The sequence below is a fragment of the Xiphophorus couchianus genome, chromosome 16 (assembly GCF_001444195.1).
Source record: "Xiphophorus couchianus chromosome 16, X_couchianus-1.0, whole genome shotgun sequence".
Taxonomy (NCBI): Eukaryota; Metazoa; Chordata; class Actinopteri; order Cyprinodontiformes; family Poeciliidae; genus Xiphophorus; species Xiphophorus couchianus.
In genome coordinates this window covers 893,031-908,185 of record NC_040243.1, presented here as the reverse complement: position 1 = coordinate 908,185, position 15,155 = coordinate 893,031, and the positions used below count along the sequence as shown (strand labels likewise).

The following is a 15,155-nucleotide window of genomic DNA, read 5'->3' as shown; positions in this document are numbered from 1 at the left end:
GAAACTCTGGGAAATTCAACAATCAAATGACTGAATCTGTCCTAAAAATACATATTACTTTCTGATTTATTTAGTCAAAAGAAAACAGAGTTTATGTTGCAATTTATTTGCATTAAAATATATTTATTTTTTGTAAGCAAAAGGTTTCAAATTCATCCTCAAACTGCACATAAGAGGGAGAGAGGATGACTTTTCCACTTTTCATAATAGATATTAAAAATATTGGAACATCTTCTGCTGTCAATATCCTTTTTACTCTGGTTTTATAAAAAAAGATTAGTATAATTTCATAATTTTTCACAACATATCCATTTATTATTAAGATGATAATATTCATTTAAGAGTATATCTCCTAGTTTCTTCTATTCTGATCTTAAAACCACTGCGGTAGTCAAATGTAGCAAAAAATAAGTTCTTTGTTAAATTAATCGCTATTGAATAATTTTTAAATAAATATTAGCAAATAATAAATATAATGTATAAAATATAATCCGTTCCCTCAAAGATTTTATTTTGAAGGAGCGCGCGTCTCTTCCGGTGTGTCGGACATAAAACCGCTGATTGACTCTGTTGGAATATGGTGTCCATGATGACAACTTGAAAATCCCAACTGCAATCAGAGGCGATAGTAGCTGCTGGAACCAGTTCGGTGAGAATGAAAGCGGGTTCGGCTCGGTTCGGGAGCCGCCTGGCGTGGTAGCGTCCTCCCGGCCGCCTGGCTAGCATGAACTGGGGCGGCCGCCGCTTTTGTTTACATCCAGTCCAGATGATGGTGATGATGGGCCCGGAGAGGCGTGTTGGCTAACCCCGCTACTCGACCTGCTTCCAGGGAAGGTGTCATCGGGAACCCGCCGTGTTCGGACCGGGTCGGTCCGTCCAAACCGCCGCCGCCTGAAGGGTGAGCTGACCGACGTCACTAACCGTAACTGACCGTTTTTACGCAGCTGGTACCGGGAAAGCTACTAACCAGGCCTCCCTGTTAAAAACATTGCTGACTTTTTAAACATCATTAACCTGAAAACATGTAGTCTTTATTTAAAATAAAAAATTTAGAAAATAAAAAATAAACGTAAAACCATACAAACATTAAGTATTTAAATTGAGTAGATAAAATTTAAGCTAAATTGTAAATGGTTTTATTTACTAAATCTTTCTTTTTGTCCCAAAGGAAGTCCTTTCCATAAGTCTCGTATTGTTTGTATACCTGTGATGGGATGTCAACAGGCACCATCATGGACACATAATTAAACAATGGGGCTATCACCATTTTTATTACACTCACCTTTCCCCATAAAGAAAGCTTCAATTTTGCCCATTTATTAAGATTAGTTTTTATTTTCTGAAGAAGCGGTTCCATATTCAGTAGCATTATTTCCTCTAGATTCGGATGGAGTCGTACACCCAGATATTTCATACCCAAGGGAACCATTTAAAGTTGTGTAATTTCATTTGAGTGACATGCTTGTGATATGGGCATACACTCGGATTTGTTCCAGTTGATCTTGTATCCTGAAAATTTTGAATATAATTCAACACACTGTAGTAGAGCTGGAACAGAGACGGTTGGATCTGCTATAACAGCTAAGATGTCATCTGCATACATAAGCAACTTGTGCTCTTTTCCTCCTGCATAAATTCCTTTGATTCTTGGATTGACTCTTATCGCTACTGCCAATGGTTCTACAACCAGCGTGAAAAGCAATGGGGATAAGGCACAGCCTTGTCTTGTCCCTCTGGAAAGATGAAAAAATGTGGATAATTGACCATTCGTCATAACTGCTGCTTTTGGTTTGGAATATAACATTTCTACCCATTTGCAGAACACAGATCCAAATCCAAATTTCAAAAGTGTTGTTTTGAGAAAGTCCCATTCCACGCGGTCGAAGGCTTTTTCAGCATCTAAAGAGAATGATGCAACAGAGATTGTGTTAGGGTGATTCAAATGTATTAGATGAGCAAGTCTTCCCATATTATCGACTGCAGACCTGTTCTTAATAAAGCCTACCTGATCTTCATTTATAATATCTGGAAGTACTTTTTCTAGTGTTTTTGTTAATATTTTGCAATCTGCTCCTATGAGGCTAATGGCTCTGGAGTTAGATGGATCTGAAACATCTCTGTCCTTTTTAGGAATAAGTGATATCAGAGCCATTGAGAGTACCAGGTAGAGAGCCTGACTCAAAGGCTTCTCCATATACATCATGCAGTAATGGGGCAATGGTGTCAATATATTTCTTATAATATTCAACTGGAAAGCCATCCAGGCCCGGCGATTTCCCAGGTTTCATAGACAAGATCGTAGCTTTGATTTCTTCTAAAGTGATAGGAGAATCCAATTGTTCTCTTTTCTTGTTGGAGATGGTGGCCAGCTTCAGTGATGAGAAAAAAACATTCATTTCCTCCGTGTCAGGTTTGTTAGTGGATGTGTAAAAGTTTTTATAAAATTCTTCAAAAATCCCATTTATTTCTGTGACTGCAGTGAATGTTTTACCATCTTTTTTAATTAGAGGAATGTTATTAGAGTTTAAGTTGTCTCGCTAATAATTTCCCACTTTTTTCTCCACCTTCATAATATTTAATTTTAAGTCTAAATAAGGCATATTCAGCTTTTTTATTATATAAATCATGTAACTGATATTTAAGATTACAAAGTGTTTGATATAGATGATTTGAGTAATTCTGTGCTATTTTTTCTCTAACAAACAAATTTCTTTTTCCAATGTTTTTTCTTTCCCATTATTTTCTTTTTTAATTTTTGATGCATATGCAATGAATTTTCCCCGTATCGATGCTTTGGACGCTTCCCACACAGAGGCTATATTATCCGTGGAACCAATATTTACTTGGAGAAAAAAATGAAGATCCTCCAGAATAGAGTTACTAAATGCCTCATTGTGAAGTAGCATAGTATTAAGTCTCCAACGTCCTCTCCTTTCTTTTTCCACATTGAAGTCTATATGTAACTCCACCATACCATGGTCACTTATGATAATTGTTCCTATTTCACAGCCCATTACGGACTCCACTAGCTTATTAGATATTAAGAAAAAGTCAATATAGAATATATTTATATAAAATATAGAATATATTTTATGACTGTGAGAGTAAAAAGTATATTCTCTCTCTCCTGGGTTTACCAGTCTCCATATATCAACCAGATTCCAGTCCTGTGCCAGCATTTGGATTGCAGCCCAGTCCTTGGGTGCTGGTTTCCCCCTTGGCGTGCTTTTATCAATAAATCCATCCATCACCTGGTTGAAATCGCCCCCCAGAATAATCTGGCCCTCGGTGTTTATGCTATTAACGTCATGAAAGAAGTCGGGTTCTTCCTGATTAGGAGCATAAATGTTGCAGAGGACAGTCCTAGTTCCGTTCAGCAAGGCTTCAACACATATGAAGCGCCCTTCCTTATCATTATGTTGCTTAAGCTTAACAAAACTTATGTTTTTATTAACAAGGATCATTACACGGTTTGGTTTGCTTGAAAATGAGCTGTGGTACACTTGACCCACCCAGCCTCTTTTGAACTTAGCAGCTTCTTCATCCCCAATTATATGTGATTCTTGGATGAATGCAATATCAGCACCCTTGGATTTTAGGTAAGTCAAAACTTTTTGTCTTTTAATTGGGTGCCCACATCCATTAATATTCCATAAAATTATGTTAATATATCCCTTAGACATCTTTTGCTATTTGATACACTTTGCTGATTTGATCTGCCACTTAACGAGGTACATACACAACAGCATAATAACTAATACTAACAACATGCACAAACTAAAATACACTGACCTGGTGCAGAAAAAAGAAAAGAAAAGCAACACAGAACATGCTGCCGCTTCCAGTCCTTTTCTTAGCCCCTCTATTTAAATGTGGTCCGTGAGACGCCTTGAAATTTGTCCTTGGGCAACACAGCCATCCGAACCCCGAAACACACAACCGACTTAAATTTTACAAACTATTTTTGATAAATATACACCTCAGATAATAACTTTGCCTTTCACTTAGCTTGTTGCAGGAACCTTCCAGCCTCTGAATTGTCCCGGAAAGTTTTCCTTTCTCCCTTCCAGGTGAAGATGATCGTTGCTGGGAACAGCAGCCGGTGTTTCACCTCCATTTCCCGGAGACATTTCTTTACGGTGTTGAAAGCTCTCCTTTTCTCCACTAGCTCCTTCAGCAGGTCCTCAAAGAAAGATCATTTGCAGCCTTCCCACTCCAGCCCACGTTTTTCTTTGGCCATCTGTAGCACCTTGTCCCGGCCCGATGAGCGTCAGAACCGTATCAGGATGGTTCGGGGTGATTTATTAACATCTGGTTTGGCGCCAGAGAACGGTGGGCGCCAGTGAACGGTGGGCGCCAGTGAACGGTGGGCCCGCTCCACTACTAACTCGCTGCCCGTGAGGCCGAACCCTTGAGCAATAATCCTTTTCACATATTGACGCATGTTTCCTCTTTCTTCTTTCAGTCCCACCATTCTTACATTGTTCCTCCGACTGCGGTTCTCCAAGTCTTCGACTCGTTCCCACAGAGTCGCCAGTTTCTTGTCACAAACCTCCACGTTTCTCCATTTGAGCTCTTGTGTCCTCAATGTCGGACATCCGCTGTTCAACCTCGCCCAGCCTAATTGGGATATTTTCCACGGAGTCTTTAAGCTCTTTAGTTGTTTCTTTAATCGAGACAACATCTGCTGCAACAGTTTGTAGTGTTGCGCTCATTTTCGTATTTCTTCCATGAAGTTGGAGTCAGTATGTTTCCCTTCAGTGCAGCTTGATTCTGTTAGCGGGTTAGCGGAAGTGCTTTCAGGTCCTGCTGCTAGCTTGCTTCTCGTTGCTGCACCTTTGAAAAAGTTAGCTCTGTTGTTGCTTGACATTTCGTCGGTAAATTATTAATATCTGACTTTTTAGAAAGACTGTAGGATTTAGCTTGACAGAAGTATTTATATCCGGGTAAATTGAGGTGTATATTCCAGATAAATGTGAAAGAAAATTGTCGGTTTCCGGAGCTCTCTTAGCGTGCTGCCATCTTCCTCCGCGGTCCCACGTGATTCCCGTCACGCAGCGGCTTCTTATACACCACGCCCACTTTACCCAACCGGAACTTTCTACCTTGAAACTATTTGTGTAGAAATATGTATATTTCTTTACCACTACATTCATGTAACGGTATATGTGATTATATGAGGAGAAATAATTCATATGTCGATTTTACTATAACAAAAACCCGGAAAGGAAGTTTCTCAGAAAATTAGAGTAATATTGTAATTACATTTTTTTAAATACAAAAATATTATGATGTGGAAGAGGAAGATTTAACAGCTGTCCAGTCATTAACAGTCATCCACAAGAAAGGCAAGTCACGATTAGGCCTGTTGCAATAAGCAATAGAATAATTAATCACATGATCAATTAAAACGAACTCAATAATTGCCATTTGCATAATTTACTGTTTTTCTCTTTCTACCAAAAACTGTATAATAAAAGTCGCTGAGTTTTACTGCAGCGGCTCCATTTCCCTCCTGGGCCGCCGATCATAACCCTCAACTTAGAAGCTGCATCATATGAGTTTAAAGAAAGTGCTTCTGCTAGCATAAGCTTGTTCTGGATGAAAATCAGCGCTTTCTTCTTTGATTTCCAATTTTGACTTCCAATGATTCACTTCCTGCTGAAGAGCCCCCTGGCGGTTAAAGAAAAATCCACAGAAAAGCCGCACCGGGCTACAAGCCGCCTGGTTCAAAAAGTAGAGAAAAATACGGTACTTGGAAATGATCTCAAAATAACAATATTATCGTTGATTGAAATAACTTCTGAGACAGTTAATTGTCCAGAAAAATTTGCTATTGTGACAGGCGCAGTCACAAGAGGTTGTTGCTAAAGAAGCTGGTTGTTAGGAGAAAGTTGAGTGGAAGAAAAAACATGCAATATTGCTTCTGTTGAAATTTAAAAAAAGTGATATCATGACAAGGAAGTTGCGTGCAATGCATTGAAGGTTTCACCATCGTCTAGCACCTTGTGCATGCTAAGAGGAAGAATGGAGGTGCAGATCCAGTGACCATTAGAACCACCTTACCGAATAAAACAGCAGAAATCTTTAAATTGGGAAGATGGGCCCACATGATGAGCTACTCAGTAAAAGCAGCAACAACTTAATGTGCCAGAGAATGACCAGGAGAAACCTTCCTGGGAGAGAAATACTCCGCCTACGATGTGGCTTATGGCAACGAGAGGGCTGGACGGAAAGACAGACTGAAGCATTGATCATGGCAGCACAGGAAGAGGCATTCGGCACAAGAGCTGCAGAGGTCAAAGATCAGCCAGACAGGACCCAACATGGAGAAAGTTGAGCAGTTAGCTGCTGGGTGTAAGAGACCTGAAGGAACGTCATAACCAGGCGGCGCGGCACAAAGGGCTGTCTGGTTGGGGAGCCTCCTTGAGACTGACTGATCCAACTCTCAATATTATCAGGTTGGTGTCGCAGACAAACGGTGTGATGTGAACACCAGCTGGTTCCTGTACGTCCACATTGAGTCTGCCTCACTTCGCGGCGTGACGTACGCTTGGGTGTGTGGGGGCCTTCATCCTTTCTCTAAGGCGGAGTCCAGCCACCCAACGGAGGATGAGCACTTTGGCCGCTTGTATCCAGGATTTTGTTTTTCGGCTGTGATCTCATGGCCATAGATAAGATTCTGAACTTAGTTTGTGTGGTTTGGCGCATTAGACACATTGAAGGAGAAATCTCCCTAAAATCAATATGGCAACACAACTTGTTGCATCTGAGTGAACTGCAGAACTTGTGGAAGAATTTCATTTGGAAAGACGAGACCGATGTAGAAATGTTTTCCAGTATTTTCACTCTGTCCTCATCCTTCATATCCATTTACGGTGTCACTAAATAGAGCATCCAGTAAAACCAACTGTTGACCCTTTTAATGGTGTCCTCTTGTTTTGCAGTGATGGACGTGTCTTCTCAGGACCCACCTCTCATGGCCATGGACCTATCGAAGAGCTACACTCCGCTGACTCGCAGCCGCACCGAAGCCTCAGACCTAGCTAAAAAGCCTGAGTGGTACCACAGACGGCCGGCGAACTGCAGCACAGACGGTACCTCAGCATACAGATCCTCGTCCTCCTACAGTCCGCTCTCCCAGCAGGGGGTCCCTGTCCGCTGCAGAGACATGGAGCAGGGGCCAGAGTCTCTGGGCAGCTACATAAGCTCAACTGTGGCTCCGGGTCTGGATCTTTTTCACAGCAGAACGCATGGTAACCTGTGGCACGGTGGTTACTACGGAACCGACCAAAGCGGGGATCCGGTTCCCGAAAGCAGCGGCGCAGAAGAGAGTGACAGCGGCTCTGACGTTATCTTCCTGGTTTCTTCCGCGAAGGAGCCTCTGTTGTGTGGCTCTTTCATCCAGGACAGCGTGAGGCACATCGTGGAGCCCGTTTCCCCTGCCATGTCCTCGTGGGATGAAGGAAGAGGTTGCTATCTCCTACCTCAGCCCATGAGCTCACCGAGTGCCGACAGCTCGTACTCGGAGGACTCGTCGGACAGCTCGGTAGACATTCCAGTGCACCATGCCAGACCCGTAGTCCTCCTTTCAGACCTCAACACCGTTTACGGACACCCTGGTGAATCTGTCGCGGATGCTTCAAGTGACGACAGCGACGTCATTGAAGTTTCTGTCACGAACCATAAGAAGGAAAGGCAATGCTACAAGAAAAGTCCGCCTAAAATAAAGAGAGAGGGGGAAAAGGCGTCTTCTAGAGAGGTGCGGCGCAGTTCCAGAGTCAGAAAATCTGAGTCAGAAATGCCTCGGTTAACCTGCTCCGTGTCACGGCACAGCTTGAGAAGACGCGTCAAAAACGACGCAGTGGGTATTTATAACGAAAGCAGTGACTCTGAGGACTTGATCGAGTACGCTCTGAAGTTTTCCAGCTCCGAAGAATCCGTCTCGCAGCCGAACCTTCCACAGAAAGCGAGCAGCCATTCAGAGGAATCCAACGGGAACGCCCAAACTGACAGGAAGTCTCCTCCGAAGGAAGCTCAATTCACAAAACTAATAAATTACAAACGAAAAAAGACTCTCAGTCTTCCTAAAATTAAAAACGTTCAAAAAGCAAAGCAGAAGCCGATCTGCAGCATCCCCCCAGCGGAGCAACAGACGGTTTCTGACAGTCAGACCCCAGCTGGGAAAAAACGGGTTGCGAGGCGAAAAAGGAAAAGGCGTCCACAGACCGGACCTTCTGCGCTGTTTTCTCCCAGAGAACCTGAAATTCTGCTCAAATATGCAAAATCTAAGGATAAAAAGGACAGAAAACCTGCCAGCTTCTGCCCGTTTGTCCACATGGAGCAGCAGCTGTGCAGGGTGGTCAACTACCAGGACGACGAAGGGACGATTCCCAGCAGCAAAGGATGGAAGACCGTCTCCAAATCTGTGTCTGGGTTTGTCCCCTGCACGTCCTGCTTCCAGCTGGGTCGGTCCAGCTCAGACGGCGGCGGTCCGGACCAGCTGCTCTGCTGCCTGTGTGGATGGACGGCCAACACCATGGGCCTCGGCGACCTCCACGGCCCCTACTGCCCCGCCGGCGCTTCTCTAGACTGTCAGACGCGCAGAACTGATCAGAGTGACGACCTGCAGAAACTCTCCAACGGCCATTTACAGAACTCCTCTGAGGACGACTGCACTGATAAAACTTTGCTCAGAAGTGAGAAAGTCTCTCCCACTAAGGTGCCTCTTTATCTAAGCGAGTGCTGGATACACGAGGACTGCGGTATCTGGTCTGCCGGCGTCTTTCTAGTCCGGGGAAAGCTGTACGGCCTGGAGGAGGCCGCCCAGATCGCACAGGAAACGGTGAGTGACTTCCTGTTTGGTTATCGGTTGTAGCTTTAGCTTTGGATGGACTCCACACAGAGCAGCAGTGCTGCTGTGAGGCTGAAACTGCTGGTGGAGCAGCAGAAACCTCCCAGTGATGGAGGGAAATTCTGCAGACTGACAGTCAGGGAAACGGGTCGGTGTGGAAGTGGAACCAATATGGTGGTAAGAAACTGGGGCTGCACAGGAACAGGAAGTGATGTCATTGAGACATTATTGGTGAATATTGTGGGGAAGTGATTGATTATGATTAACTTATATTTTCCTCACTCTTTGTTTTCCATCATTACTCTGAGGATCCATCTAAACGTCTCTGGATTCCTGCAGCTTGTTCAGGTTTTATGTTGCATCTTTGATCTGATTGGTTGTAGATCTGCTCCACCTGTCATCAGCCTGGTGCCATTATGGGATGTTTCCAGAAGGGCTGCCTGAGGAATTATCACTACCCATGTGCCATTCAGTCAGGTAAACCGTGTTTAAAGGTTTGATTTATTGATTATTGAATCAAACCTTTATTGATTGGTTGTGGTGAACAGTTCTGCTCAGCTTTCCTCCATCTTGATTCTCTCTCAGGCGCCGTCCTCAACGAAGAAAACTTCTCCATGAGATGTCCAGAGCACAAGGTGAGCATCCGTACAGCCAACATCCGTCCGTCCGTCCGTCCATCCATCTGTCCATCCAACATCCATCCGTCCATCCATCCATCCAGTTTGAATGATGAAGTCTGATCCTGATGGTCACTTTAATGTATTTTGTCTTTGACTTTAATTTGTATTTGTTAATATGAAGGTTATTTATGTGTGTTAGCATTGTACTGACTGCAGCTGGTCCGGTTCTTAGAACCGCCTGTAACCGGGTCCATTTAAAGGTTCTGCTTCATACAGGTCGGTGCTGGCAGAGGAAATTCCTCTGTTGTGTAAAAAGTGCCAGTAACTGACTGAGCACACGGCTTTTAGTGAATACAGTAAATGAACTGATGACTTTCATCTGGTTCTGCTTTGAAAAATGTCATAAAGTTAATTTCTGATATTTCTCTTCTTTTTTGAAACCAACCAGAATAAAACGTTCCCACCTGCAGCCAGACAAGACAAGAGATGACAGTGAAGACGTGCGGCGGCCATGGAGGTTTGGAGGTTTGTCCTCTTTCTGTTTTTATCTGTTCCACTGATAACACACAGAAGTTTCTTTATTTAGTTTTCCTCAAAATCAGGCTGCTGACGGTTCAGCTTCTTAAAGTTCATGATGCTCATGATGCCCCTGCAGTTCCTCATGTTAACACAAGGGGGCAGCATCAGCTCATTGCTCAGAACTGAGACGATGTTCTGCTGAGAAAACCTGAAGAACTGCAGGTTCTTCTCCTTCCTGACATGGAGGTCAGGTTTTATGTAATCTGTAATGTAATCCTAACTTCTGTGGTTCTGACACGCTGGTCGTCATGGAGACCAAATCAACTCACGTCGTTCATCACAACAAATGACATCTGAAGAGTCCAGTTCAGGGTTCATGAAGTTATCTTCAGTAATATTCAGTCACCTGTTATTTTCTGACCAATCACTGCAACTCACCTGAATTTCAACCAATCCCATTAGTTAGGCTTCTTCTGACTGAACTTCCTGTTTCGTCTCTAGAAAGTAAACCTGCAAGATGGAAACATGTGATGCTAAACTGTAATATTAGCCTTTTTAGTTTATTCTTGGAAAAAAAAAACATTTTTAAATGTTCTGTAGGATTTTGCTTCTCCAGTATAAAGTTCCTGTTAACTTCAATGACCATATATGGAATTTGACCACATATTTGCACTTTGACCTCTCCTTAGGACAGGATTTTCTTTGCTCTTTAAATTCTAACTGTTAAGATGTTGTCCTTTGTGTTGTGTGCTGCAATTTAAACTTTTGTATAAGACCGTGTTATGGCAAAAAATGATTTTATTCTCCAACAATCCAATGAAACATGAGAACATCCTGAAGGAAGTGAACCAGGTGACCAAACTTTGTTTTGTTTTTGGAAATGACCACCGGTTCAGTCTGAGACCTTCTGATGTTTCTGCTTCCTGCTTTAGATTTTTAGTAAAATTTCCATGTTTTATTTTTTATTTTACTTTTTTAAGTCCTCTGATCTAGCTCTGACTTTGAAACGTTTTCTGAGTTTTGTTCTTTAAGAAGTAACGGCGTTGTCTGCTGTTTTACTGTAAATAAAACGTCTAACAGGTTTTCCATCCATTACTGTAATGGCCTAGTTCATACACAAGATGTTGTTAATCATCCTGGCGCTCCTCTGACTCGCCTGTTATTGTGTCTCCTGTCCCAGAATGCTCCACTGATCTCCTCAGGGCACGGCGGCGGCCATGACAGTGGCCATGATGGCGGCCATGACAGCGGCCATGACGGCGGCTTCACCTCAAAAGCGTTCTGAGGAACCGGAGTGGCGGCGGCGTTTCGGGCCAGGCGAACCCGCTTCGCCTGTTATGACTGAATCAGGGTCCACTTTATTTATTTCTGGACATTTTGACCTTCGTTCAGTTGTTTTGTTCGGTTCCTTTTTGCTCTCCGTTTCTCTCGGGGATGAACCGGCAGCGTTTGGACATCCTCACTTCAACTAGCTGCTAAAAACAAGTTTATTATTTGAACATAGGTATTATATCAGAGTTTTATTGATCTCTTGGATAACAGGCCACTTTTCTACAAGTTTTTGTACGACTTTTTTAATCCTTCCAGTTGTTTTTTGTCGTGTTTGTTTCCTCCTTGATGCATGCACAGCTCATATTTGCTACAATGCACTTTATTACAGTTTTCTATCAGTTATTTAAATCTGTTCTTTTAAATCTGACATAAAGCTGCACTACGCTACAGTTGAACTGTAAAACTACATAGTTAATGTCTAAACCTGGAATATAACTTCAGGCCTTTTGGCTTTCATTCTTAATGATGATTTTTATTTTTATTTTATTGGATGGATCTAAACGTGTTTATTGGTTGGTTGTTGTGTGAACTTGCGGATCCCGTTGGGACATGGAGGATTGTGTTTCTTTTGTCCTGATCAGTTCATGTGGCATAAATTAAGACTGAAAGTCTTTCTTACCATCGTACTTCCTGCTTCGAGGTTTTCTTAAGGTTTTTCCTTGTATGTTTGCATCTCGTTGTGAGATATCTGAAGTTTTATATTTTTTTCTGTAGGATAGAAATGAACCACAAACTTTTGTGCAAAATACAAAACAAACGTCGACTTTCCATCAAACTTTCCGTAAGAATGAAGAAAAAAATACAATTTACTGTTAGACTATTTATTTTCACGCATTACTGAAGTCAGTTTTGATTGTCTTTTTGTGTTGTCTCTTTATTAAAGGGCCGTTTCCGTCTCAACCTGCACAATCAGACATAAAACATAAACAATAAACTGAGTTTCAGTTTTTTGCACCACAGAGTTGACAATAACAAACACTGAGGCTCTTTATATGTAGATATTTGAAATGTTAAATTGACATTTGTGACTCTACAAAGTAGATCAAAAGAAAACAAAAGTCCTTCATGTCCCTCAGGGGCCTCCGTACGAACGGGAGTCAATTCAAACCAGATGAAGGGATTTTATAGAATCTGTTTAAACAGAAAAAGTTCTTGATTTAAAGGTGAAGTCGTTCCGGTTGGTGCATTTCGATTGTCTTCATGATTTTAACTCCCTTTTTTTTTACTAAACAGAACAATTTTAGTCACTGATTATATGTTTTCATAATAATTTAGATTCATTTTGCAGGGTTGGAAATGAACAGTTTGTGTTTGTTACATTGGAAATTGGACAGAGGTTCTACTGATGCAGCTTTGCCTCATGAGGCTCCACTGCCAGGGAGTAAGATACTGACTGTTGATCACTATTCTATAGAACCCCAGTTCAGATAAAACCCAGACAATCCATTTAAATCCAGACTGATCATTTTTACCTCTTAAAAAGTTAAAACTTGATTATAATCTACCTTCACATTCTGAAACATTCAACTTCCTAAGTGTTTATTTTGATATTTAAGAGTTGATGACAGTTTTTAGGGTTACTAAAATATCTGAACTGCCTCCCTGGAAACCAGTAGCTGTTGTTGCTAAGCAGCAGCAGGCCAGTAATTAACGTCCTGTTGTTTTTTGGACCCTTCGTCTCCCGCCTCACACTCTGCAAACGGCAGAAAATCAAAGTGAAAGCAGCTGGAAGCTGAAAGCAGCTGCTGTGATTTGACTGGACCGTCTGTTGGACCCAGAGTTGATCCATGGCTGTTTCAGGTTAGACTGGTTTAAATAAATCGATGTTTAACATAAACGTCTTTAGTTGGATTCATGTCGGCACTTTCCGTTATCTGAGAATAAAGATGAACGTTATTTAATGAAAATAAATAAGAGAATCAGTTTCTTTGTCATAAAATGTTAAGATGTATGAATGATGATTATTTTCACTTTCTGTAACGTTTGTTTCGGTCTGTTTGTCTTGCTAGCGCTAGCATGTTTAATTTCTTTGTATTTACCCAGAATGCCCTGCGCTGTAGTCCACTTCCTGCTTTTGGAGCGGCCTCCGGTCCGCTTGCCGTTCAAATCGAACCAGAGTTCAGTTCAACCGAACCCAGACCAGGTCTGGACCAGAGTTGGCTTCATTTGGTCAGATTAGTGGAGCGTTAGCGCCACCTGGTGGTGGGAGGTCTGGACCAAATGTCAGCCAGAAACCGGACAACCAGTCAGGAAAATGTTAAAACTAGAATTTGTCCTGGAAGTTTTTATTTCTTTATCATTTCTGAAATAAATCAACATGTCTAATCCTGGCTGTGATTGGTTGATGCAAAACAAAATAAGACAGAAAAAACATTAATAATATTATTATAGCAATAATAATAATAATGTTTTGACATTTTCAATTAATATGTTGTAATGCCATAATAATGTAAGTTCAAACTTTAATTTAGTGATGAACACTTAACACTGGAACTGAAAAATATTTTAAATATCCAAAATCAAAACAGCACTAAAAAATGAAATAAACTGAAACTACAAATAAATATTTATTATTAGTCTCTAAACAAAATTATCCTTAAAACACTTTAATCATAATAAAAATTGACCTTATTTTAATTTAACTTGATCAATAATCTGATGAAACTGCCTGATGTGGGGCGTGCAGCGGTGGCGTACGGGACAGAGCGACCCACGTTTGGAGGCCTCGACGCGGGTTGAGCGGGATGTTGCTGCTGAACGTGCAGGTTGCTGCAGGTTGCTGCTGAACGTGCAGGTTGCTGCTGAATGTGCAGGTTGCTGCTGAACGTGCAGGTTGCTGCTGAACGTGCAGGTTGCTGCAGGTTGCTGCTGAACGTGCAGGTTGCTGCTGAATGTGCAGGTTGCTGCTGAACGTGCAGGTTGCTGCTGAATGTGCAGGTTGCTGCTGAACGTGCAGGTTGCTGCTGAACGTGCAGGTTGCTGCTGAACGTGCAGGTTGCTGCTGAACGTGCAGGTTGCTGCTGAACGTGCAGGTTGTTGCAGGTTGCTGCTGAACGTGCAGGTTGCTGCTGAACCTGCAGGTTGCTGCTGAACGTGCAGGTTGCTGCTGAACGTGCAGGTTGCTGCTGAACGTGCAGGTTGCTGCTGAACGTGCAGGTTGTTGCAGGTTGCTGCTGAACGTGCAGGTTGCTGCTGAACGTGCAGGTTGCTGCTGAACGTGCAGGTTGCTGCTGAACGTGCAGGTTGCTGCTGAACGTGCAGGTTGCTGCTGAACGTGCAGGTTGTTGCAGGTTGCTGCTGAACGTGCAGGTTGCTGCTGAACATGCAGGTTGCTGCTGAATGTGCAGGTTGCTGCTGAACATGCAGGTTGCTGCTGAACGTGCAGGTTGTTGCAGGTTGCTGCTGAACGTGCAGGTTGCTGCTGAACGTGCAGGTTGCTGCTGAACATGCAGGTTGCTGCTGAACGTGCAGGTTGCTGCTGAACATGCAGGTTGCTGCTGAATGTGCAGGTTGCTGCTGAACGTGCAGGTTGCTGCTGAACGTGCAGGTTGCTGCTGAACGTGCAGGTTGTTGCAGGATGCTGCTGAACGTGCAGGTTGCTGCTGAACGTGCAGGTTGCTGCTGAACGTGCAGGTTGCTGCTGAACGTGCAGGTTGTTGCAGGTTGCTGCTGAACGTGCAGGTTGCTGCTGAATGTGCAGGTTGCTGCTGAACGTGCAGGTTGCTGCTGAACGTGCAGGTTGCTGCTGAATGTGCAGGTTGCTGCTGAACGTGCAGGTTGCTGCAGGTTGCGCCACCTGCTGGGAGTTTGACGTAATTCAGCCTCCGGTC

At 42.9% G+C, this 15,155-nt stretch overlaps 1 protein-coding gene across 2 annotated transcripts; it reads left to right on the top strand.

The window, feature by feature from the left end:
* The first annotated feature begins 506 nt into the window (after positions 1–506).
* On the top strand, positions 507–13,236 carry LOC114159860 (transcription factor 20-like). 2 transcript variants are annotated; one of them, XR_003598674.1, is made up of 7 exons: positions 507–898; positions 6,948–8,845; positions 9,238–9,331; positions 9,440–9,489; positions 9,923–9,999; positions 11,174–11,204; positions 11,241–13,236. XR_003598674.1 is itself a non-coding variant. In XM_028042091.1 (6 exons), the coding sequence occupies exons 2-5, from the start codon at positions 6,950–6,952 to the stop codon at positions 9,962–9,964; spliced, it is 2,082 nt and encodes a 693-aa protein (XP_027897892.1). In that variant the 5' UTR covers positions 507–898; positions 6,948–6,949; the 3' UTR covers positions 9,965–9,999; positions 11,174–13,236. The 2 variants fall into 2 exon arrangements, 1 of the variants encoding a protein (XP_027897892.1); XM_028042091.1 differs by having other exon boundaries at positions 11,174–13,236.
* The last annotated feature ends 1,919 nt before the right edge of the window (positions 13,237–15,155 follow it).

What these genes read in the sequence shown, in the direction of transcription:
- LOC114159860 (XM_028042091.1), top strand. Translation starts at nt 6,950, where the DNA reads ATGGACGTGTCTTCTCAGGACCCACCTCTCATGGCCATGGACCTATCG. An exon ending in CCCAGATCGCACAGGAAACG is followed by an intron (nt 8,846 to 9,237) that starts GTGAGTGACTTC and finishes GATTGGTTGTAG; the next exon opens with ATCTGCTCCACCTGTCATCA. An exon ending in CCCATGTGCCATTCAGTCAG is followed by an intron (nt 9,332 to 9,439) that starts GTAAACCGTGTT and finishes ATTCTCTCTCAG; the next exon opens with GCGCCGTCCTCAACGAAGAA.